At 38.5% G+C, this 26,955-nt stretch overlaps 1 protein-coding gene across 9 annotated transcripts in view; it reads left to right on the forward strand.

Annotated features, from left to right (window-relative positions):
- The window catches only part of PTPRM (protein tyrosine phosphatase receptor type M), an 836,104-nt gene that overhangs the window by 199,831 nt on the left and 609,318 nt on the right, over nucleotides 1-26,955 (forward strand). For all 9 annotated transcript variants that reach the window (XM_074383756.1, XM_074383758.1, XM_074383757.1 and 6 more), the window contains exon 2: nucleotides 8,864-8,986. In XM_074383756.1, coding sequence (XP_074239857.1) covers nucleotides 8,864-8,986 — 123 coding nt within the window. The remainder of the gene's footprint in view (nucleotides 1-8,863; nucleotides 8,987-26,955) is intronic.

Genomic DNA, 26,955 nt, shown 5'->3' on the forward strand with positions numbered 1-26,955 from the left:
TTCACTGTTGTTACCCAGGCTGGAGTGCAATGGCGCGATCTCGGCTCACCGCAACCTCCGCCTCCTGGGTTCAGGCAATTCTCCTGCCTCGGCCTCCTGAGTAGCTGGGATTACAGGCATGCGCCACAATGCCCAGCTAATTTTTTGTAATTTTAGTAGAGACGGGGTTTCACCATGTTGACCAGGATGGTCTCGATCTCTTGACCTTGTGATCCGCCCGCCTCGGCCTCCCAAAGTGCTGGGATTACAGGCTTGAGCCACCGCGCCCGGCTTGGATACATTTTTTTAAATGAAAATTGGATTTTAGAGCTAAGAGGTATCATACATTGATAACTGGTACAAAGAATATAGATGCTTGGCTTTAGAATTTTTTAAAATTAAAATTAGATAATATATGTGTATGTTTGCACGTTTTTTGTTTTGTAATGTGTGAATTGATTCAGACATATTAAGATAAAAGTCTTACACTGGTTATGAGGCGTAAATGACATGCCTTAGGCAGAATCCGACTGGCACATGATCTATGTTCACGAAATAGTAGCTGTTGATATCAGAAAACTTTGTAACTCACAGGTTGCCATTAGACTGCATGGCAGTGCTCACACAAAGTAGTGTTGATGGATAACTTCAAGCTAAATTAACAGTCCTGGGTGATGGCTCTTACCCTAAAACCTTAAGAATACAAGTAGGAATCTTGAAGGATCTTGAAATCAATTTAGTGGATCTAGAACCTCCTTTTAGAACAGAATGATAAATATTTGTATATCTCAGTAGAGATAAATGTGGTTTTTAAAGTGTACAAATGATTTACATGTACTGAGTCAAGACGTCATGACTGTGAGTCACAAGAAAAACACAATTTTTAATATGCTGCTCTAAATGGTGGACTCTAATTCTTGTCAATTTGTTTTCCCTTGTTTTGTCTCCAGACCTGAAGCTTCACTAGGATGTAGAATGGTCACATAAGGTTTCCTTTGGGGTGAAAATGGGCCATTTTCTTTATAGCTTATGCCTTACTGATTTCATATTACTCTTGGATCAACTGAATCATCCTCAGCTGTCCCAAAGAAAGAAAAGAAAAAGATGAATATCCTCTATTATGCAAGTGACAATATTTTATTTTCATAAATCAAGAATGACCTTTCTGGACAACTAGCCTTCCTATCTAATAATTGCCAGGAAAAAAAAAGTTCAACGTTTGTAGATCGAAAGCTGTAATTTGTGGAGACTTTATTAACATTTAACTTGCTTATAGTTTTCAACCATACTAGAAAAATGAACAAGTTTATTGATTGAGTCACATTTTGCAGCTGATTCATCCTGGGATGTGCCACGACAGGGCTAGATGGTTTGTGGAGGAAGGTTGAGATTGTTTTCATTGTTCGGATGTATATTATGTTTCTTTTTTGAAATTTCCAGCAAAATAATTACAGCCACATTTTGCATAGAAATTTGGGGGATTCATTACCCGTCCTTTTAAAAAACCTTTATTGGGTGTTTATCATGTGTCCTGCTCTAAGAAATACCAAGGTGACTAAGATACAGTTATAATCAATATCGCTTTTGAGCAGAGTTACTACTCTGCCTATGGACTTTTCTGTTCTGAAACTATGATTTTCAGGAGAGAATATGGGGCCCAACTCCATTTCCTCTGATTTCTAAAATGTGTAGTATCTGTGCATGGTGGCTCACTCATGCCTTAATACCAGCCCTTTGGGAGGCTGAGGTGAGAGGATTACTTGAACTCAGGAGTTCAAAACCAGCAACATAGAGAAATCTCATCTCTCTAAAGAAAAAAAAATTAGGCAAGTTGGCAATTGCTTCTTCCTAGCATTCTGGGAAAGTAGACAGTTCTCTCTGACATTAGGGTTAGGGTAGTTGTGTCTCTTCTGGATCTCCAGTTTGGGAGATACTATCCTGTGGTATTAAGAATATGAGCCCCTTAAGACTGGATGCGTGGATTCAAATATCTGCTTCACGACTCTCCAGCGTTGAGACCTTGGGCACGATGTGTAACCTTCTATGCCTTGGTTTCCATATCTGTAAAATGAGAATCATAGTATCTACCTCATAGAGTTGGTGTGAGGAAAAACAAGTCCTGAGTAAATGTTAGTCCCTTTTATCAGTTTTAGTATTAATATGTTATTTTACAGATACTGTAAATTGTGTAATCAGTCATAATTTCTTCTTTGCACTGGCGACTCCAAAACTCAAAGTGAAATCTGTGGATAACATCTGGTACATGAACTTAATGACATTTTTCTTTCTTGTGGAGGGTGGGTGGAGGCCTTGCCATATTTCTAGTGCCCTTGTTTTTTCGATGGGGGGTGGGTGGAGTCCTAGTGCCATTTTCTTTGCTCTACTTGCCTTGCCTCTTATAGTTTTAACAGTTTAATCAATTTCATTTTTATGTTATTGTGTTGAGTTGCATGTCTTGGAACAGACCCTGTAGTACAGGAATCATCACTGTCATCAGTTACCTGAGTATTTGCCATCCATTGACACTTCATTTTGTATAGTAACTTGTTCTTCATCGAGAATATGTGTGTTGTATTCAAAGTTGCTAAGGAAAGGCCTTTCTCAAGGTATGATGGAGACATGCATGTACACCTGTGTATGTGTGTGTGTGTGTGTGTGTGTGTGTGAGAGAGAGAGAGAGAGAGAGAGAGAGAGAGAGAGAGAGAATGGGTGATGCAGACCACCACCCCACCCAGCTTGTATCGACTTTCCTCCATCTTGTATATGACTTTGGTTTAGTCCTGATTCCCCTCTATGAAGCAGAAATAATTTACTTCGATTTGACAGAGGACTATAGTACAGCCATGGGCTGCTGGGAGCCAGTCCAGATGTGACATTACTGGAGAAAACTTGGTAGAGTCTGTGGCTGACATTACTTCTATTAGATGATGGCAAAATATGTCTTTGTTATTCAGAAAATCAAGAAGACTGTATTTTTAGAAATGCTTCTTTTTACTGTGTTTCAGGGGACTTTGCCTCCTTATCATATTTTTTTCATTGTCCCCCAGAGTATTTACTTGAAGAACCTCACTAACTGCCTGTTCTTGGCACTTCCATGTTTAATAGAGGCACCCACAGGGTATTACCTATATGAGTGCTCATAACTCTTCATCTTCTCATGAAGTGTACTTTAAAGTTTTCAATTATATATTCTAACTAGCTGCAATGAAATGAACTCCTGAGAGTGCTTGTTGTAAGGATTTAAGAACTGATTATAACTTGTGCTGGTTGAACATATCTGACTTTGTTACACTGACTTTACATTTGCTCTCTAATTTAACCATCAGAAATACCACGAGGCACATGTTATCTCTGTTTTATAGATACAGAAACTAGACTTGGGAGACTAAGTGATTTCTCTAAAATCACCAAGCTAACAGTGGAAGAAATGGGATATGCTGATGTTTGACTCAGAACCTATACACTTTGTTACTACTCAAAACTGCCCTGAAAACTGAAAACTTACTTGTTCTTTCTTTACTTGGTTATTTTAATTCTGATGTCATTTGCTTTAATCTCATCTTATTTTAGCTCAATAAACCATCTTTGCTATTTTGGGGGCGTCCCATATCTATTGAACAAAGGCTAGGGGTGGATCTAAAAATTGGTGTGCAGGGAAATGTATCCTTATTGGGCAATATGAAATTCATAGTTGATCCCATTTTCCAGTAGCTCAATAATCCTTCATGAGTCCAGAAAGAACCATATCATACTTTATTTGTTTCATTTCAAGTGATAAGAAGAGCTTTGTGTAATGGGAAAATTATAACCTTTCACCAGCGTTGTATTAGTCTTCTGGGTTTGCTCTCAGCCACATGTGCATGCTTTTGCTTTATATGTGGTTCTGTTTTAGTGCAACAGTGGTTTTGCAAACCAGGTCTGTAGCCAGCCTTAAGTTGTTTTGTGGATGCTTATCACTGTTTCTCACTGTTTAAGATCGCACTGTAGGACTTTCGTCTGAGTGCTATCTGTTTCCACTGGGGGATCTTCTCTGACAAAATTGAGGATTTCATTTTTTTTGAATATTATTAGTGCTGTTGCTATTTGGGCTTATTGCTACAATACTGAAGCTGTTTTCTATATCAAAATTAGAGTTTGCGACCAAGGGAAAATATTTCTCATAAGTGTTTGCAGTCTTCTAACATTTCATACCTTAAATTATAAAGTATTATGCATTTTAGCTGAGATGATGGGGTCTTCCAGATATACAATCATGTCATCTGCAAATAGAGACAATTTGATTTCCTCCTTTCCAATTTGGATACCCTTTATTTCTTTTTCTTGCCTGATTGCTCTGGCTAGAAATTCCAGTACTATATTGAATAGGAGTGGTGAGAGAGGGCATCCTTGTCTAGTGCCAGATTTCAAAGGGAATGCTTCCAATTTTTGCCCATTCAGTATGATATTGGCTGTTGGTTTGTCATAAATAGCTTTTATTGTTTTGAGATACGTTCCATCAGTACCTAGTTTATTGAGGGTTTTTAGCATAAAGGGTTGTTGAATTTTGTCAAAAGCCTTCTCTGCATCAATCGAGATAATCATGTGGTTTTTGTCAAAATCTCCTGAAACTGATAAACAACTTCAGCAAAGTCTCAGGATACAAAATCAACGTACAAAAATCACAAGCATTCCTATACACCAGTAATAGACTTCAAGAGAGCCAAATCAAGAACGAACTGCCATTCACAATTGCTACAAAGAGAATAAAGTACCTAGGAATACAACTAACAAGGAACATAAAGGACCTCTTCAAGGAGAACTACAAGCCATTGCTCAACGAAATAAGAGAGGATACAAACAGATGGAGAAACATTCCATGTTCATGGTTAGGAAGAATCAACATCGTGAAAATGGCCATACTGCCCAAAGTAATTTACAGATTCAACGCTATTCCCATCAAGCTACCAATGACCTTCTTCACAGAACTGGAAAAAAACACCTTAAACTTCATATGGAACCAAAAGAGAGCCCGCATAGCCAAGTCAATTCTAAGCAAAAAGAACAAAGCAGGAGGCATCACACTACTGGACTTCAAACTATACTACAAGGCTACAGTAATCAAAACAGCATGGTACTGGTACCAAAACAGAGATATAGACCAATGGAAAAGAACAGAGGCCTCAGAGGAAATACAACATACCTACAACCATCTGATCTTCGACAAACCTGACAAAAACAAGCAATGGGGAAAGGAGTCCCTGTTTAATAAATGGTGTTGGGAAAACTGGCTAGCCATGTGCAGAAAGCAGAAACAGGACCCCTTCCTGACACCTTACACCAAAATTAACTCCAGATGGATTAAAGACTTAAACATCAGACCTAATACCATAAAAACCTTAGAAGAAAATCTAGGCAAAACCATTCAGGACATAGGTGTAGGCAAGGACTTCATGACCAAAACGCCAAAAGCAATGGCAACAAAAGCCAAAATAGACAAATGGGACCTAATCAAACTCCACAGCTTCTGCACGGCAAAAGAAATAGTCAGTAGAGTGAATCGGCAACCAACAGAATGGGAAAAAATTTTTGCAGCCTACCCATCTGACAAGGGGCTGATATCCAGAATTTACAAAGAACTAAAACAGATCTACAAGAAAAAAACAAACAAGCCCATTCAAAAATGGGCGAAGGATATGAACAGGTACTTTACAAAAGAAGACATACAGGAGGCCAACAAACATCTGAAAAAATGCTCATCATCACTGGTCATCAGAGAAATGCAAATCAAAACCACATTGAGATACCATCTCACACCAGTTAGAATGGCGATCATTAAAAAATCTGGAAACAACAGATGCTGGAGAGGATGTGGAGAAATAGGAACACTTTTACACTGTTGGTGGGAGTGTAAATTAATTCAACCATTGTGGAAGACAGTGTGGCGATTCCTCAAGGACCTAAAAATAGAAATCCCATTTGACCCAGCAATCCCATTACTGGGTATATATCCAAAGGATTATAAATCATTCTACTACAAGGACACGTGCACACGAATGTTCATTGCAGCACTGTTTACAATAGCAAAGACCTGGAACCAACCCAAATGCCCAACGATGATAGACTGGATAGGGAAAATGTGGTACATATACGCTATGGAATATTACACAGCCATCAAAAACGATGAGTTCACATCCTTTGTAGGGACAAAGATGAACCTGGAAACCATCATTCTCAGCAAACTGACACAAGAGCAGAAAATCAAACACCGTATATTCTCACTCATAGGCGGGTGTTGAACAATGAGAACATATGGACACAGGGAGGGGAGCACTACACACTGGGGTCCGTTGGGGGGAAATGGGGGAGGGGTGGGGGGTGGGGAGGTGGGAAGAGATAGCATGGGGAGAAATGACAGATACAGGTGAGGGGACGGAAGGCAGCAAACCACACTGCTATGTGTGTACCTATGCAACAATCTTGCATGTTCATCACATGTACCCCAAAACCTAAAATGCAATAAAAAAAAATAAAATTATTATGCATTTTAAACAAATCCATTTTGTTTCTGGACTTGTTAAAACTTAGTAAGAGGGCAATATAAATGACCAGTTGTCAAGTGAGACATTGAATTAATGCTGTACCTTTGGTTGAAACAAGTCATTATTAAAAGTGTTAGAGAAGATGGTGTGTAGCGCCACTAATTTCACCATCAAGTCTGGAGCTAACAACTAAGACAAAGGTAGAAAGCTGGGACAGACAGTCTGAGGTTCCTTGATGCTATCCTGTTTAACATTATTTATCAGAGACTTGGAGGCAGAAGTAGAAAGCATGCTCATCAGATTTGCAGACAACACAAAACTAGGTGAGATGGCTATTACCAAAATTGAATGACACTAAGAGTTGTAGGCTGGAGTGATGCACTAAAAGCACAAGATGGAATTAAGTATAAATGGAGAGTCCTAGTTTGAATTCAGAAAACCGTTTATCTTGTTACAAAAGTAGGAAGATGACGTGATGGCAGTGGTGTGAAAAAGCCGTATGAGATTTCAGGCTCACAGAGGCTGAGAATGGACCAGCATCCTGTCTGTACTGTTAAGAACAGAATGGGGTCAAGGGCAGTAGCCTGTTGAATTCTGAATAGCTGCCAGGATGGTTGAAGGGTCTTTAAACCTTCTAGTAGCAGGAATTATGGAAAGCAAAGCATACTTTGCCTGTTGCGTGAAGTAGTGAAGACTTAGAACATGACAGCTCTTTTCAAATAATGGGCTTTCCTGTGCAAAAGCTAAGGTTTTTTTTTTTTTTTTTTTTTTTAAATTACTATTTCTTCACAGCATAGAGCAAAGATAAATGGACATACATTTCAAGAAGCAGAGTTTGGGCCTTTTAAAGAGGGAATGTTCTACATAGTCGGGATGCTTTACAAAATTCTGAGTGCCTCATCTGTTCAGAGGCTGGCTGGCTGGCGGGCTGGGAAGTTGTACAATTGACCTAAGCATTTGGATAGAAGTTGGACAAGATGACCTGTAACATCTGTTTTCACTCTGAGGTTGTACAATAGGGCTGTTTTACTTATCTTCTTGCCAACAGGACACAGATTGTGGATATAATATAAAAATATTCTTGAATTCATGTTTTCTTGACCAGCACACTTAATTGTTGTCATTGGCAAACAGTTATAATTTTTTTAATTAATATGATTAATAGCATTATATGATGGATATTAGAATTTTCATAATTAAGATTAATTTAATTAATCACTTTCCCCTTGTGAAACATGGAGGAAAGATCTGATACTATAAAAAGTAACTGGAGGCATTTAAGAGGATATGGGTTGGGACAAAATCATCAACATACTGAATGTTATTGATGCTGAAACAGCTGAATTGTTATGTATATGCTGCATTTTCTATTAATCTTTGTTTATTTATTTAAGTAGTTTCATTTCTAGTACCAGAATTAAGCAGATGTTTACCACATGCCTAGTCTTGAGTTTATTTTTGCCTTTAAAACTTGTGTGGACTGTAAGTGAATTTATCATCTCTTTTAATTTTGAGACCTCAAATTTTCAAAGTATTAAATAAAATCTATTTCTTTGTTAGATTTAGAATAGTTCTTTGGATAATATTTTGCAAGCTGTGTCCATGGCTTATACTGCCTATTGTACTCTACTCTTATGCCAGGATTGTGGTGAAAGCATTTTTTTTTTTGTTTTTTTGGACAAATTATAAATATTTTTCCTTCATTGAAAACATGTTGGACATTTAAGTTAGTTACCTTAACATTTTGAATGCAAGAGCAGTTTTTCAAATTCCTATACATCTGGAAAATACGAATTTTAAATTTGCTTATGTCTTTCTTTTTTTGTGTGTGTGTGTGGCAGAGTCTCACTCTGTCATCAATGTGCGATGGAATGATCTCAGTTCATTGCAGCCTTCGCCTCCCAGGTTCAAGCGATTCTCCCACCTCAGCCTCCTGAATAGCTGGGTTTACAGGCACCTGCCATCATGCCCGGCTAATTTTTGTATTTTTGTAGAGATGGGGTTTCACCATGTTGGCCAGGCTGGTCTGGAACTCCTGACCTCAGGTGACCCACCCACCTTGGCCTCCCAAAGTGTTGGGATTACAGGCGTGAGCCACCACACCCAGCCGGATCTTACCTTCAGTTGGCTTCTACCAACATTAGATTGCTTTTGAAGAGCTGCGTAATACAATGTTGTGGGTGAGGCATGGTTAATGCACACTAGCACTCGGCAAGGATTCAGTAAGTGTTGGATGCACAGCTCCTGAGAGGAAAGACCTAGTCACATTTAGTTTGGCATCAATTCTAACGCATCCTGCAATCATCATAGTTTATTCCAGAGGTCTGGTTGGTATTTACATTACTTTCTATTCTCTTACATTTTAGGTGGCTGCCTCTTTGATGAGCCGTATAGCACATGTGGATATAGTCAAGCTGAAGATGATGACTTCAACTGGGAGCAAATGAACACTTTGATCAAACCAACTTCCGATCCATGGATGCCATCAGGTTTGCTTTTAGTTTTAAGTTTTGTTTTAAAATAAAGAGGAACACAAGAGTCTTAATCATAGTATGTGTTCATGAGATATTGGTTAAATGAATGAAGGTGTTGGTCTTTGAAAGTGGCAGTCAAAGTAGGATTAGCTAGTGAGAGTGACACAAGAGGACAGGTTATAGGAGTTTTATCTCTCTCTCCCCTTAAAGTTTAGATTATCCTTCTTTTATTTGCAAGTACACCTTAGTTACGTAAGTGGGAATTACCCATTTGATCTTTTCCCAAGCAGCAGATATGAGAAAAAGATTGTCATCTCTTCTGGTAAATGTGTCTAAGGGGTAGAACTCTAGTTGGGGAATCCAAATAGCAGTCTCCATCCATCACAGATAGGAGACCTTGGTGGCAACTTTTCTCCACCTTAGGGGCTCACTTGGCACCTGGGAGATCTAGGGAGAATCCCCAGTGAACTTGAAAGTGTTCTGAAGATAAAGTGGCAATATATAAATATGGGTATTCTTTGCACTGAAGAAATGCTTAGTGATTTTCTAGTGAGTATAAGATGTCTTCCACTGAACATTAAAAAGAATTCTACTTCTTACTGGAAGCAAAAAGTAGGAAGATGGTGACTGGTGAATGCTAATCAGCTTAGAGCTTGATTAGTGCAGTGGACCCCCTTTCAGGCTATGACATTGGACATCCCTTTAAGGACTTTAGATGTGCAGATTCGGTGATGAGTTTACTCTATTCAGGATTCAAACTGTGAAATGTGTTGTTCTGATTTAGATTTCAGTTGCAACACAATTTTTATACTTTTTAATACATACCAAGTTTTTCATTAATGCTCCTAAGTGTAGGAATACCTACATTAGTAAGTAATCTTATAAAGGCAGTTTTTAAATGTGAAGTAGAGTTTAATTTTCTCACTAAGCTTTGACAGTATGATGCCCACTGTGTTCCTGCCCTCTCCTTCCCACATTTAACTTCATGTAACTTCAAAGAAGGGAGCATCCATTGAGCTCTTTATCACTATGGTTTCACTGGACTTCAAAACTTTTCTAGCTGTTGGTTATTTCCTTGCAGCTGCAGCTCACACTCTTCTTTTCTGTCTCTCCTGTTCTCTTGTATGTGTGTGTGCTGTTGACTATGACTGTTTAAATCAGCTTTAGTTGCTTTTCCAAATTCCAGTTCCTGCTTCTGTTCTTGTCAGTGATAGGGAGAGGGGAAGAGGAAGACACAGCTGTACTCCTCCTGTGGGGCTGTCGTTTCCCAAACAAGTGTCTCCCCCTGATAGCTTTTCGATCTTCCCTGCCTTCTCAAGAGGATCCAGCCTGCATCCAGAGAGCTGGGTGGGCTAAGGCCATGAGAGTGGGGAGGGCCCTTAGCTTTACTCCTGGTAGATTGCCCCAGAAGAGTGCACTCACTCTTGCTTTGTCTATTAACTTCTCGTTTGATAAAAAATTTGAAATATTTAACATTAGGTAGTTGATTTCATTATTGTTGTTCTTAGATTGAAACTTCACTTGAAAAAATTAACTTTTAAAAAGAAGCCCAAGTATTTCGGAATCTTTTCTAGGCCCTCCTGATTATATTTTTGGCATGAGATAACTCACCTCCTTTGATAAATGAGGCCAAAGAAATCATTTCTTCATCTTGTCCTTTTCTTTTTTTCAGTGGCCCATCTCAGACTAAGCTGTCAAGTTTAAAAATATTAAAAGCATAGGTTTCTATCACAGGCCATTAAAAAAATAATAATAAAGATCAAAGCCAGTTGTATCCTGGCACAGCCATTTAGGTAATTGAAAGAACAAAGGTGAATGAAAGGGAAGTGATGTTGTACATATATGGCCTCTGAAGGCTCTTCTGACTTGAGAAGAATGACGTGGAGGCATTTATATGTTTTCTTATTATTTATTCTTCTGTTGACTAATAGAATACTTGATAATTAATATTAGGCCTTTGTAGCATAAGATCTCTGAGTGTTATGTCTTGTAACACTTTCGTCAAGTCTGTCTTATTTCTGATAGTTACAGAAGGGGTGTGCTCGACCTTCACTCCCAAACAGATTGTAGCTCATTGTTTGGACTTGAGAGTGGTTGAGGTGTCAGTAGTTGAGTGAGGAAAGGGAAGGACTGGCCGTTCCCCAACCCCTCTGTCTGTGCTTACGTGCATGGCTGCAGATGGGAATTCAGAAAACTATTGTTGCTCCATCAGATTAAATATTTTTGCCATAATATAGAACTGAAAGTACTGGTATTTCTTTTTTTACTACTCATTAAGCAAACTTTAGTAATTAGGAATTGTTTTTGAGCCCCATTGTATACTAAACCTGGTGGTAATTATTGTAGGAAAGGAAGTATTATAAGAAATGATTCTTTCATATTTTTGTAACTTTTTTCCCCAGGTAGATTCTATGGTTAGTGACCAATCTAAAATGATATGTAATTAAGTGTGCTATAGACTGAAAGTATTCTAAAAGCATTTTCTCAGTGTAAACCCAATTTGTTATAAAAGAATGTGGAGATGTGCCCAGCTGACCCATCGACCAAAGTGAGGAGTTACATTCTTAAAGCAATATTGTTAGAAGTGAGGAAACAGCATCTTATAAACATGCATGTACTGTCCTAAAGTCTAGATTTTTAAACTGAGTTTCCAGTATGTATATATAGCCATAAGTGTTAAATGCTACTTAGTTTGAGGAGTTTTTACCTTATTTTTCTTCTTCTCCTTTTCCATTAATGTGTGCAATATGATTTATTCTTTTCAAAAACAGATTCCAAAACTGGCTTTCCCATGCTAAAACACAAATGATTCTTATGAATTTTTCAGGGTAAATGGGTGGAAAAAATCAGATAGAACCATAGCTTTTTGAGGGCACATTTTTTACCTTTATGTAAAATATTATTGGATTTTATTATTTCATGTATATGTGTATTTGTCTCATGTATAAAGGTTGGTTCCGTAACACTTTAGACCAAGAGTTGGCAAACTGTCCTGCTAGTCAGATCCAGTTTGCTGCTAGTTTTCGTGTGGCTTGTAAGCTAAGAGTGGTTGTTATGTATTTTAATAGCTGAAAAAAAGCAAAAAGAATAAAATTTTGTGATGTGAAATTCAAAATGCAATGTTCACAAGTAAAGCTTTACTGGCACACAGCCACACTCATTTGTTTAAATAGTGCCTGTGGTTGGTTTCAAGGTATAGTGACAATGTTTAGTACTTGCAGCAGAGACTGTTTGGTCTACAAAGTCTAAGATATTTACACTTTGGCCCTTTACAGAAAAATTTTGCTGATGCGTGTCTTAGACCATTTTGGCATCAGCATGTAATTGTTGTTTTGGACCCGTGGTTTATATTGTTGTTTTCTATGTTCATAGAATTATTAATATACAAACATTTCACATTTTCTCTCACTTTCAGAAGTTGAGAAAAACAGACACTATTAGAAATTTTATCTTTTGTTTTCTTAAATTTGCTATCTCTTGAAAAGCATTGTGGTGTGATTTTCTTTATTTTTTAGTACCTAAATCTTTGTCACATTCATGGAATTCTGATAAGTAAATAATTCATCAAGGGCCAGGTGAGGTTGCTCATGCCTGTCATGCTAGCACTTTGGGAGGCTGAGGTGAGAGGGTTGCTTGAGTCCAGCAGTTTGAGACCACCCTGAACAACATGGGAAGACCCTGTCTTTATAAAAGAATAATAACAATTGTTTATCAAGATGAATTTGAAAGTTATGGCAATGAGAGACTTAACATTTCATTCTAATTTTTTGCTTTTTACTTTTTCTGTGTCTTTTTAAAAGTTAGTGCTTCAGTGTGTAGGTTTGTTTTCCTCATGCATGAGGTTATTTTTAACCACATTAAAAAAAATGTAGTTTGGAGCATTATGCAGGCTGGCTTGATAACTACTCTGGAGCAGTGACGTTAGCTCTGGAAATACATATTTAGGGCAAAAAAAATACTAACTGCTATTCAAATTTTTGTATTTCAAGTGAACATTTCTGTTATAGAAAATTAAACTTTTCTGCTAGCTCTGATCCATAATGGTTTTCTTGATGGTGAAACTATGCCAAACCTAGTTTCTCTTTTATCAGTGAGTAAGTGATTCATTTCATATCAGTTGATCTTCTCTAGTAGCAATGGGGAAATTTCATTTCTTTTTTGAGACAGTTTCCCTTTGTCATCCAGGCTGGAGTGCAATGGCACGATCTCCGCTTACTGTAGCCTCAGCCTCCTGCCTCAGCCTCCCAAGGGATTACAGGCGCCTGCCACCATGCCAGGATAATTTTTGTACTTTTAGTAGAGATGGTGTTTCTCTATGTTGCTTTTCTTGAACTCCTGACCTCAGGTGATCTGTCTGCCTCCACCTCCCAAAGTGCTGAGATTACAGGCGTGAGCCACCACACCTGGCATCTCCTCCCCCTACTTTTTTTTGAGGTGGAGTTTTACTTTTTCACACAGGCTAGAGTGAGATGGTGCTATCAGGGATCACTGCAACCTCTACACTCCCTCAACTCTGTCCTGCCCTGGTTCAAGGGATTCTCCTACTTCAGCCTCCACAGAAGCTGGGACTACAGGCACCCACCACCACACCCAAGTAATTTTTGTATTTTTTGTAGAGATGGGGTTTCATCATCAACCAGGCTGACCTTGAACTCCTGACCTCGGGTGATCCACCTGCCTCAGACTACCAGAGTGCTGAGATTACAGGTGTGAGCCACTGCGCCCGGCCTACAATGGTGAAATTTCTTGAACTTTAGCATGAGGATTACTACTTTGAGCACAAGAATCTTGATTAAATTCCAAATAGTAACCTGGAATATTTTGTTAGTACTGTTATATTCTATCACTTTATATACTGTATCACATTCTATAATTATTACATAGATTAAGAAGCATTAAGAAGCATTTTATGATGTAAAAACACCTACCTAGTTTGACAATGTGGTATTTTGTATATTTGTGCTTCAGTGCTCCAGTTCTATATAATTGATACTTAATAGATTCTATGTACTTAAAAATATAACCCTGCTTTATAAAATAAATTAAATAATAAAAGTCTTCTACAATATTAAAAATGTAAAAATAACTTGTAACCATAGCTGTTTGATACTCATGACATCTATTTATACTCTATGTTGTCTCCTTAAATTTTCTTAATTCTAAAAAGGCTGTAATTAAGTGAAACTGGGTATCAGTGTTGGGAAAACGTAATTCTTTCAGTATTTTTCCAGGTAGTATTGCATGGGAGTACATAAATCTCATTTAGCAATCCATGTCTTAGTTTTACCTATGGAGAATTGGGAATGCTGCTGCTGCTGCTAATTTTCATGGAGATATTGTGACTAAGAATTGAATCATGCTGTAGGTGCCCATTTGAAAGACAGAGAGGGAAATGCCAGGATGGGGCAGCAGTGTGCACTCTGTGTGATGACCCAGAAAATAGAAAAATGACTATATATATTTGTTTAGAGTCAGTTTCACATTTGGGAAGGAAGATGGATTGACAGACAAAGTAATTGAAGTTTTCTCTTTGGATACATTTATCAGGCATATTTTCCTTGTGCTAGGGAAGACTTCCCTATTTATTCACACTTTGGGGCTTATTCAGGGCTTAGAGTGTAATGAAGAGAAGATGACGGTGGGCTTGAAAAGACTTTTCCCCTCTTAAATTTCAGTGTGTCTCCAGTAAGAAATGTTTCTGGCATAGAATATTCAGACAGTTGTCTAATTATCCTATTCATTCTTTCAAATCAGTCAACTTTCAACAAATGTTTATTAAACACCTGCTATGTGCTATGTATTGTTTTAGAGGCCTGAGATTTTTCACCAAGTGGAACAAATAAAGATCCTTTTCTTAGCCTACCTTATATTTTTAGATTGATAAGATCATTCTTGGTCGGGCTTACAATTATGTGCTAGAAAACCACATTTTCCCACATTTATTAGTAACTTTCTAGTGGTAAGTATTTAAAAGGTAATCCAGAATATAGTTCATCAGACCTAGCACATGAAAGCATCAAATTTAGCTTTCTTCTTAAAAAAAAAAAAAGAGATAAAAAGTCTAAATCTTAGGCAAGTGGCAGCACAGTATTTTCAGATCGGCCTGCCTTAGAAAACAATAAATGTACATATAAATGACACTAAGCGGTTGACAACATTTCTCCAGGTATCCAGGGGAGAATGACAGCCTTTACTTTTGCTCTTTGGGGTACCCTTGCATATTCTTCTCACATGAGAACATGCATCTGTGAAGGTGCTAGTCTTTCATTTCAGGTGCATGCATTGGGATCTGCTTGAAATGAACCTGCAGGCTATTGGCCATGGGTCTACAGGCCCTGCCCAGGTCAGCTGCTGGTTCTGCAAATGTGTAGTTGTTGACCTTCACCAAGTTCTGCAGCTCTCACTTTTAGTCCTCTCATCTGTAAAATATTAATTAGTAATAACTGTTCAAGGAATGACTACCATGGGACTGGCTGTAGGTGCTAGAGCTGTGGCAATAGTTTCTAGCTTCTTGATGATTTAATCCCATGGAGCAGGCAGGCAGTCTACAGGTAAGTGGAGAAAATAGACTGTCAGGGTGGGAAGTGCCAAGAGGGCTGAAGAGGACTCAGGATAAGGGCTTAGAGAGCAATGGGCATGGCAGGCAGGGACACTTTTTCTGAAGATGAATCTTTGAATAAAGATTTGAATCTTGTCAAGGTCAAGAGGTTGTGGAGGCCGAGTGATCCAGTGTAGGTAAGGACATGGTGTGCTTTGGTGGAAGAAGGGGTGGGAGTCAGACCACATAGGACGCTGAAAGCCATGGGAAGACATTTAAAACCTACTCCAGAGCGTTATTGACCCAGTGAGACCCAATAATACACACCAAGAGCTTAGCCTGTAACCCAGCCCAGCACAATATTCAGCAGATTTATTCCTTTTATTAGTATTATTAAATAACTTAGAGGCAATTTGGTATGAATTAATCTCTTAGCTTAATTTTGACTCAGTGAAATTGGGCAGCTTTTGCTGAATTCTTATTTTCTCTTCTGAATGACAGCGGGTAAGAAATAGAAGATAGAAATCTTCACCTAGTTTTTGATTGGATTAAAACACCCAAAGCTGAAAAAAGTCTATTAAAATACTAATAGTATTTTAAAAAATTTAATCAGTATATTTGTTTCAAAACCCTATTAATATCCCACGTGAAATGTTCATATATTTAGATGCAGCAGTGCCTATTTTTTAAGAGCCAAGATTGTTTTTAATTTGTAAAAAGTTAATATTGAATTTGCATACAATAAAATACATTGATTTTCCCCCCTTCTTTTATTATAGGTTCAGGGGGTACATGTGCAGGTTTGTTAAATGGGTAAATTTTGTGCTGCTGTGGCTTGGTATACAAATGAGCCCATCACCCAGGTAGTGGGCATAGTCCCCATAGGTAGCTTTCCAGCCCATACCCCCATCCCACTATCCCCCACAGGCAGTCCCCATTGTCTGTCGTTTCCATGTTTGTGTGTGTCTAACAGTATTTTTTATCTGGATAGTAGGATTTTAGGTTATTGCCCCATCATTTCTATCTGACACATTTCCTTTATAATCAAGTCTAACTTTATAATAAAAATTAACACTTAAGATGTTTGGGAGGTAGGCATTGAATTTGGCCTTTTTTTGTTGATTCTGAATAATTCCCATGGCTGAACCCAAGAAACAAAAACCGTGTTACTCTCCTTCCTTGAATATCTCATTTAGGTGTCCATGCTGAGGCTCCCGTCTGACATCTAGCTGTAATATAATCACTAGTGAGCATTTGTCATCCCTGGGTCTCACTCAGACCACCTTGGTGAAGCTTAGAATGAGTTTACAGTCAGTTGTTATATGGTGAATGATGAGACAAAACAAAAGAAATTGGACTGGAGTTGTAGTCTTTCAGCAGTTTCAAAATTACAAAATTAAAAAAAAAGTACCTTTAGATGATTATGAAAAAACAAACCATTTCAAGTCAGTGACCGATGGGGGACATTTAGTGAAATGCCACAGGCTCTGTATAGCCTCATTTCCACATGCGTGGATGGCGTGTGCCTCATCGTGGCCCTTGTGGGGTGTAACGGGTGTGTTAGGGAGGACCCTTCCCTTGAGGGAGTTGCTGAGTGATGGAACCAAAGGCGAGGATCCGTTTCATGTTAATTAGGAAGGAAGGAAGGATTTTAGCTGAATTACACATCTGATTTGGTGTTTCCTCCTTTAAAAAAATGTAGTGGAATGTTCACAGTATCGAATTTACTATTTGAACCATTAAGTGTACGGTTCAGTGCATTATAAATGCATTCACATTGTACAACCTTCACCATCATTCTTCTCCAGAACTTCTGTGTCTTTCCCCAACTGAAACTCTGTATTCATTGAACACTAACTCCTCCGTCCTCCTCCCCCAGCCCTGGCAACCACTGTTCCAGTTTCTGTCTCTATGAATTTGGCCACTCTAGGTAGCTTATGTAAGTGTAGTCACACAGTGCTGTCCTTTTGTGTCTGGCTTATTTCATGCAGCATAATGTTTTCAGTGATTCAGTTTTTCTATAAAAAGACTTTCAGAGATTAAAGCAGTAATTCTTTAAAAAATGTTTTGATTTTTAATATCACACTATTTCAAGGGGGCCAATGTCAGCCACTATATTATGTATGACCACTTATTTCATTAGTTTATATTTAACATTCAACAAATGTTTTCCTTTAAATTTGTTCCAAATTCCTGTCTTGGCAGATTGGAAGCTTACAAGAAATAAGAAGAGTGGCTAGCTGTGTTTTAAATATTTGCTAAAAAGTATACAAATTAGCCTGTGTTTATAAATTCGTGTTTTAATAGTTTTATTTCCTGCTTAAATTTCCTGTAAAATTGTACAAGATGACATCATAAGAGTTATGTGAAGCCAAGTAATAGAATAAATAGGCTGATCATGACAGATGTTGCACGTCTTTTAGTTAGCATCTGGTGGTGGAAGGGGTGAGAGGTGGGCGAGGTGACAACTAGGGGCGATCAGCAATGGGAAGGTTATGCCACCATTCCTGAAAATATCCACTGAGGATTCACTCACCTCTCATGCCCTGTGTGTTCCACCTGCCGGGCTCAATAGTGCAAAGGACTCATGTGGGGCAGGGCCAATTTACGGGGACAGAGGAGCCCATCTTGGCAATATGAGTCGAGAAAGGGTCAGTGGGTTTTGATGTAATGCTCACGGACATTTCCTTAGTCCTAGAGTCAAGAGAGGTTAGTGGGTAGAGATAGGGCTGATTTTTGAAAATATTTTCTCTAAAGACCAGAAAGTCCAAGGCCTGAGGAAGACTTGTTGCTTTGGCTCTGGGTAGCAGAACAGTAGCCTCTCTTTTTATTGTTATTATATTTATTTATTTATTTCTGGGAATGCAGTCTTGTTGTGTTGCTATGTTGGAGTGCACTGGCATGATCATAGCTCACTGCAGCCTCAAACTCCTAGGCTCAAGTGATCCTCCTGCTTGGGCCTCTGGAGTACCTGGGACTACAGGCACATGCCACCATGCTTGGCTAATTTTTAATTTTTTTTATGTGTATGTGTTTAGAGACAGGGTCTTACTGTCTTGCTCAGGCTGATCTTGAACTCCTGGGCTCAAGCAATCCTTCTGCCTTGGCCTCACAAAGCACTGGAATTACAGGTGGAAGCCACTGTGCCCAGCTCAGTGGCCTCTCTTTACCTGGGGTAGATCTGTGGAGTCACAGGGGTTTGGAGTGGGCCATCACTATGCTAGCTGGCTCAGCCCACTGGCCAGTGGATGGTGATATTAGAAGATCCTTCACATTGACACCAGGATTAGGAAGGCCTTGGAAGTTCTGTGTGGCCTAGGGCATTGCTTCTCTGTATTCTCTTTCTGCTTCTGTCAGACCACATCATTATAGGATCCTTCATAAAAAAGTGGCCTTACAGACTTTCCATAGTTCAGGAAGTCAAAGAGCCAAATACATTTAAATAAACAATTGTTAGGCCCAGATTGACCTGTTCACCTTAAGACCAAGAACAAATAGAAATTCCTTCTCACTGTGAAAGGTGATCCTACAATTGGGTCATTCTTGTTATACCTAACTAAAACAGAGTCAAAAGGCCGGGAAAAAGCACCCTAGACAACACCATTGCTCCAAGTATGTCAGTCTCTGCCAGCCCAGCTGCTGAAGCTGCCTGCTGTGACCTGGAACCAGTTTTATCTAATAGTTCCTGAAATACCTGATGTGACTCCTAAAACTCCTTTTATCCCACTGCTTTACCCACCATCATCACTCACCAGAGTTTACCAGCTTCCCCAAACTTTTCTAGTACCAATGAATTTCCTTTCAAATCCATGTTTCAGCTTTATATTTTTATTTTTTTGAGGCAGAGTCTTGCTCTATCACCCAGACTGGAGTGCAATGGCTCTATCTCGGCTCACTGCAACCTCTGCCTCCCTGGTTCAAGCAATTCCCCTGCCTCAGCCTCCCGAGTAGCTGGGACTACAGGTGTGCATGTTAGCCAGAATGGTCTCCATCTCTTGACTTCACGATCTGCCCACCTCGGCCTCCCAAAGTGAGTCACCGAGCCTGGCCATGTTTCAGCTTTTTATACAACTTCTAACCTTCCTATTATTCAGATGTACCAAGACCACCTGGTCTGCATGTATGCCCAAACTGCAGTTCTTTTCTCCTGAATAAAACATTAAATTTAGAGATTTGTCACTACATTTTAATTTTGACATTGATACTGCTTTCTGAGCATTGCTGTGTGCAAGTTGCCATTCCGGGCGCAAGGATGCAGTGAGACATCAGCCTATAGTCTTCCAGGCAGTGTAGAAGTGGTGTTGCAGTGAATGCTCTGGGGGAAGCTCCATTTGGCTGCTCTGAGCCCAAGGAGGCTGCTACTCAGATGGAGGCCAGTGGGGTGAGGGCAAGGGAAGGCTTCCAGGAGGTGGTGGCACTCAAGAGGGGCAAGAGAAGTTGAGTAATGATGCTGGAACAGGTGGAAACACCAGACAGAAGGACATCCTGTGTAAAGGCAGTGAGGGGTGGGAAGGGAGCACAGGTGTTCACAAGGCTGCCTGGGAATCTGCGTGTAGTTCTGGTGACTGCCAAGTACATGGAATGGGGAGAGGAAGAGGTCCAGACAAGGTGATGGGCTGGTGAAGGACATGAAGGAAGAGGCTGGTTTGAGTGTTGATTTCTGGCAAAGGGAGAAGAAAATATTTAACTGAGTATGTGTAGAGGAAAATTCAGAATTTCTGATAAGAGTGTATCCAGAAAAGATGTAATAAGGAAATTTGGTTAGCTAAGTGGGTACCAAAAAGCATATGAATATGTAGGAGAATACCCTTGTTCTCAGGAGATTCATGCTAAAGTGTTAAAAGATATGTGTTAGGATGTGTTTACAGAAAATAAGTGTGTATGTGTTTAGAGAGAGAGAGAATGTGTGCAAATATGGTAAGATGTTAATAAGTGTTATGTCTAAGGGAAGTGTGTATTTATTACTTAATTTTTCTATACTTTTGAAGCTAAGCAAAATTTGCAGTATAAATGTGGGGCAACAAGAGACATTAATTGAGGTACACTGACTTCGTGTCATGCCAACACAATATTTTCCCACTAGTGTGTTTTAGGCAAAATGCTATTCTGTCAAATTGCATTGAAAATATTTATTTACAGAGCCCAGGTTGACCCACATCTTCACTTTCTGAGCACGTCATGTTGATCATTGGTCGTTATTGGAGTGGTTTAGTAGAGCTGATGGACCTACGTAACACTGATTTGGAACCACTAACTTGAAGGATGTAATTTTAGGACTTTCTAAAATAGGACAAATGCTTCTCACTGTGGTTTTATGCCTCAGTGAGTGTCTCAAATATAAAGTTTCTTATCCTATTGGTAGATATTTTGGTGGTTAACTTTGTGGAAAAATGCATAAGGAATTATTAAATTTTATTTTTGGATACATGCTTGCATTCATTTGTATCCTAGCCATAATATGGGACTGAACACAGAAAAAATTATACAGAATTTATTGGCAAACTCCACTAGATGATTGTAGAGATCATTATTTTAAATAAGTTGCCTTTAATGCATAGTTAACTGGTATTTTATTCTAGGAGATTGTAATGAATTATATCTTAAAGTGATATTTAAAAGGTTAAGTGGTCAAGAGAGAAATAAATATAGATATTTAATTAATTGTCTGCTGGACAGTCGTATGCTCTATCTGCTAGGCAGACAAATGGAAACAACTGATTATACAGCAGCAGAAAGTGTCTAATTGGATATGTGGGATAGCATATTAATAGAGTGGCACTTTTATAGAAGGTGTCACTGAAAATTTATTTTTCAAGTGACCAGTCCTTAATTGTATACTTTGGGTCCTGTAATATAGGGTTGTTTCTTAATTGTATATTTCCTTGTTCTGTATCTTTTCTTGAAAGAGATATGTTTTGTATTTATTCTGTTATCCATAGAAAATGTAAAATATTGAAATTCTGGCATAAATCTTGGAAGCACAGACTGGATTTGATCCACTGCTTTTCTAAGTAAGTATAAATAAATGAGGTTTTGGTAGTCATCTTTGGAAGTTATGAAAACCATTGTATGCCTTCTCATGACATGTCTTTTTTCTCCGTTGAATTGAAGATGCGTCTTATTACACACCTTGTGAAAATGGTATCACCTCCCTAATTGTACTCTATAAACAAAACATCCCTTAGTTCCTGCTGATTGTCCTGGCTTACTGTGGAGTGACAGGCTGCAATTTGCCAGTAGGTCAACCAGTGAACTGATGACAAGTGACCTTTTTAACACTGCAGTCAATGCTTGTTATTTGGGAAACAAAATGATACAGTTTGTATTTTTTAGCAGATAGGTGGTTGGGTCAACCCACCACTGGCATGTGAATTTGTTACTTGGGCTGGATGAGTCAGTTCAGGCAGCAATGTTAATTTATTTGAATTGATCTGAATCTTGCTCTTATAAAAAGGTATTGAACATTTGTTGATGGCACAAATTATTACAAATAATTGATTTTATATATCAGTCAAACAAAGACTTTTTGAGGGCCCACTTTATACAATAGCTTTATGTACTAGCTTTGGCAAGAATTCACCATAATATATTTTCTTTGCACTTGATAGTTCTCAATGGTTTTGAGAAAACCCAATTTAAATAAGTGATCTTGCATGTGTCATATTTAAATAATATCTCTCCACATGTTTCCTGAAATGTGTTTGGTGTTAGACCCCATGAAGAGTCATGAGGATGAATAACTTCTGGAAAAGATGCTGGGAAGCGATGAACTGTCATAAGAGATAGCCCTTGTGGTTGTTAGTGTTGTTGAATGGTTGCTTCCAGCTTTCACCTTCTAGAAACATGGGAAGGTTGGGCATGTCTGTCGCCTTTGATTTAGATGTTATTCCATGTGCTTTGGCTGGTGAGTGTGAGTGGAAGTGACATGTGCCACTTTCAGGCAGAAGCTGCTAGAACCAGGATGAGAGTCAAGCTGTTCTCTTCCTTCTTTCCTGCCATGGTGACTATGGAAGCATTGAGACGCTTTTAGCCCAGATGCCTGAATGAGGAAGATGTAGAAATGCCTTCCCTTGCCCACCACACAGTCACACACACTCAGATGACTGCAGTGGACATGTGCCTGACTGAGAAATAAACTGTGCTGTGTTATGCCACTGAGATTTTGGGGTTGTTGAATGGTTCTCTCTTTGCTCTTAGGACCCCTTTAAACTCTCAAAATGTTTTGAAAAATCCACAGAGCTTCTGTTCGAGTTGGTAATATCTACTGATATTTTCTGAATTAGAAATTAAAACTGAGAAGTTTGAAAACACAAGAGTCCATAAGCGTCTCTTCCATTGGGCATCAAAGCAATGGTGTACACCTGTCAGAATTGACAGTGAACTTAGAATAATAAAGTCAAATAATGTATTTTTATGATCATCAAAATAGTTTTGACCTTGTAGCCTCCCTGAAAGGGTCTTGGGTACTTCAGGGATCTCTGGAAGATACTTTGAAAACAACTGACCTAGGCCATGCTAAGTGATGAGCCTACTTTGATAATTTACAGTAATAGCCTAAGATAAGTTGAGGAGGAAAAGAAAGAAGGGAAAAAGATTTTGGAAGCATTGCAAAAGAATATCCCTGAGTGTTATGATTTTCTTTTTTTTTTGAATAAAGACAATATAAATAATTTATTCCTTTTATTGAGAAGTAGTCTCTCTTTATGCTAATAAATACCTATTTTACTAGAGTATCAAATGAAATAATGCACATAAAATTACATTGTATGAAGTCACATAACTATTCTATGAAGGTTGAGATTATGAAATATTTCGCTCTGGAAAAATATGAAAGTATGAGTAGTGTAGTATTCATATACTTGGAATTGGGTGTAAGCTTTCTGGATGGTAGAGGGTTGGAGAAAGTGAAATATTTAAACATATTTATATATGAGTGAGCAGATCTAAGTTCCTTCAGTGGTGCTGCTTCTGGGCATTTTAATGGTGAAACTGTCATATATATTGTAATGATGACATAATTCCAACCCCTTTTATGAAGTGTATTGTGACAAAATGATACAAAGATGGCTAAACATGTTTTGAAAGAGTTGAAAATTCTGCTTAATGGAAGTTACATGTGCATGGATAGCAAATCCCACAGGTGAATTTACCTATCAATAGCCTGATGTAAGGCAACATATTTATTTCCTAAGATATGATTTCTAAATAGAATTTGCTAATATTTGAAAGGCATCATAGATAAACATTTTCTGAGCTTTTAAGTAATATAGCCATGGGAAAGGTTACCAAGGGAATCTTATGATCTTTGTAGATTTCTCCAGCTATTATAGATAGTTAATATTTAAGCCGAGGGAAGAAGACCTCTGTAGCTTTTTGGTTCTTTTTTTTCCCCAGTGAATACTTATGAATTATATACTGTGGAATGGCTTTGTTTTCGTATCCTACCAGATAAAGAATATCTTGGGCTGGGTGTAGTGGCTCACACTTGTAATCCCAGCATTTTGGGAAACCAAGGTGGGAGGATTGCTTGAGCCCAGAAGTTCAATACCTGTCTGGACAACATAGCAAGACCCTGCCTCTACAAACATAAAAATAAAACATTAGCCAGACATGGTGGCACATGTCTGTAGTCCCAGATACTTGGGAGACTGAGGCAGGAGGATTTCTTGAGCTAGGGAGGTTGAGGCTGCAGTGAGCCATGATTGGGCCACTGCACTCCAGCTGTGGTGATGGAGTGAGACCCTATCTTTAAATGATGATGGTGATGATGATGATAATAATTAATGATAATGTCTTGGAGGATCTATGTACAAGATTTCTGAAGTTAGCATAGTTGACCAATGCTTTACTTGACAGAAAAATCCAGTATTAGAATAATGCACTGAATGGAAGAAAAAACAATTAAATTCATGAAGTGGCATAGACCTCCTAAAGATTTGTTTCTTCTGCTAACTGGCTACCCATTATGGTGGTTTTTGAAGCCTGGAACTCACTTTAGAAAGGGCCTCTTATCTAGAGTCCCCAGCAGGTTCAGAACGCTAAGATTTGATAGATGTAATCAAGACAGTGAGAAGTCACTATCTGCTCATTAGCTCTGGCTGGCATCTTTAGGAATCTGAAGATATATCATTCTCCTTTCTCAAGTATAATTGTGCTTGTGCAGGGAAGGGTTGCCTTCACTGAGAAACAGCTTATTTTCATAAAATGCCTCTATTTTGTTCATATATGGTTACCCTGGCACTGAAAAGAGAAATGGGGTGTTATTTCATTGCAGCCTTTAAGTAGTAAAAGTCTATAGTTGTATATAGTATGAGCATTCACATTTTCTTACCCCTAAAATGAGGTAGTAGTTTCTTTTTTCATTTAATTTATCTTTAATAATATTGTTGATAAACATTAGGCCATGTCACACTTTCAAATTTGGGTAATTCCTTAAATCCCCCAGCAGATGGAGACGTGAAATTCTTTGCTCCTTCACCGGGACCTCTGCTCTGCCCCAGATGACTTTGCTTGACTTCTAGTTAAGATGCAGTGTCAGGTTTTGCAGATGAGCTAATGAATATGCTCTTTTGCACTTCTTTTCCTCCTCTTTTTGGCCTGGTTAAGAGCTCTTATTTACTCTTGAGTCTCATAAGGTCATTATCATTACTGACCTTCCCCAGTAGATAAGAACAATATTTTCTTTAGAGACATTTACAGCAAAACACAGAACAGAGAATCCTCTGAGCTCCAGGGAAGCAGGTTTAAATCCCATGGGAGCCTTTCACGGGCAATTTCCTGCCCATGTTTGGATTCAGAGTAAATCCCAGAGGTCAGATCCTTTTTCGGCCAACAGGGTAAAGTTTGGTCACAGATTTCTGAGGGTCTGCATAGCGGGTAGAGAGGCTCTCCTCTATGGCTTGTGGCTCTGCATACTCACTGACACAAAGAGAAGAGGATTATTAACAGTCTTATTTTGAAGGGGTCTTCTAATTTAAGTGATTATTTTTCTTTCCTCCCTGATTCACTTATATCTAGTTTACCAGTGTTAAAGATAAGACTCATCTTTGACAAATGCAATAAAACTTTTCAAGAATGTTAATTGGTGTGAAGCCCTTTAGAAAGTCCTGCAATTTGTTGCATTTCATGCTTTTATTGCTATTTCTACTCATCACCTGGGAAAAATTACTGGTTTTTATATTCTTCAGTCCAAAGCTTTCTAAGCTGATGAACTTTCCTGTAGTAAATTAAAAAGAAAAGGAAGGGCCAGTCGTGATGGCTCACACCTGTAATCCCAGCACTTTGGAATGCCAAGGCGGGCGAATCACGAGGTCAGGAGTTTGAGACCAGGCTGGCCAACATGATGATACCCCATCTCTACTAAAAATACTAAGAATGAGCTGGGTGCATTGGCGGGTGTCTGTAATCCCAGCTACTTGGGAGACTGAGGGAGGAGAGTCTCTTGAACCTGGAAGGTGGGGAGGTGGAGGTTGCAGTGAGCTGAAATCATGCCACTGTACTCCAACCCTGGTGACAGAGTGAGACTCTGTCTAAAAAAAAAAAAAAAAAAAAAAAGGAAGGTAACCTCCTGAGGTAGCTCATGGGAGTGGTTGCTAACTCTTAATAATTGGAAATGAAAGTTGGTCAAAAAAAATAAATCCATATACAAAATAACTCACCAAACAAATGAATTAATAAAAAACAAATTGTGATAGAAGGCATGCTTTTTAAGGGAGCTGGTATTTTCCTGAGTTTTATATTACTAAACCGTACCCTAATATTTCCATAAAATATTCTCTTACATTAACCCTGATAAGATAATTTCCCAGATAGAGCAAAGATACATGAGCATATATTGCTACTTAATTCACTAAAGCAAATATCATTGAATAAATGTCAGCTTTTCCAGGGAAATCACAGCATATAACCTCTCTGGATAATATATTTATCAAAAAATCAATACTAAAAGTAAACAGATTTTTAATACATCTGAAGGAGCTTCTTAATAAACCAAAATGCTAATCCATAATTTAAAGCTATTGGTACCAGTAGGTACTTAGAGATGACATCATCATAATTTTTGTAGATTATTCTTCATAGTGGTCTGTGTGCTACATTTAATTCAATTTTCACTTGTGCTGGGCAGATGTGATTTATTTTAGAGGCATGTAAAAACTATTCTGGCTTCTCTTTCCATTGAGGAAAACCCCAGAAGGTGCATGAAGAGCCTGTGACTCTTCTGATCTCTTCCCTATGTTTTGCTCTATTCAGTGCTGGGTGGTTTTGCCTGGCTTCTCGTGTCTATCATCCCTCTGAAAACATCTGCTTAACTTCCCAGGGCTCATACCCCTTGTTATTTGGCCTTGTATTTCTCAGACTTTTGCTATCCATTGATTATATATGACTGACATATAATAAATTTTTGAAAGGTCAATCACAAATATTAAAATAAGTTTTGAAAAATTAT

This window comes from Saimiri boliviensis, chromosome 13 (genome assembly GCF_048565385.1).
Source record: "Saimiri boliviensis isolate mSaiBol1 chromosome 13, mSaiBol1.pri, whole genome shotgun sequence".
NCBI classification, from domain to species: Eukaryota; Metazoa; Chordata; class Mammalia; order Primates; family Cebidae; genus Saimiri; species Saimiri boliviensis.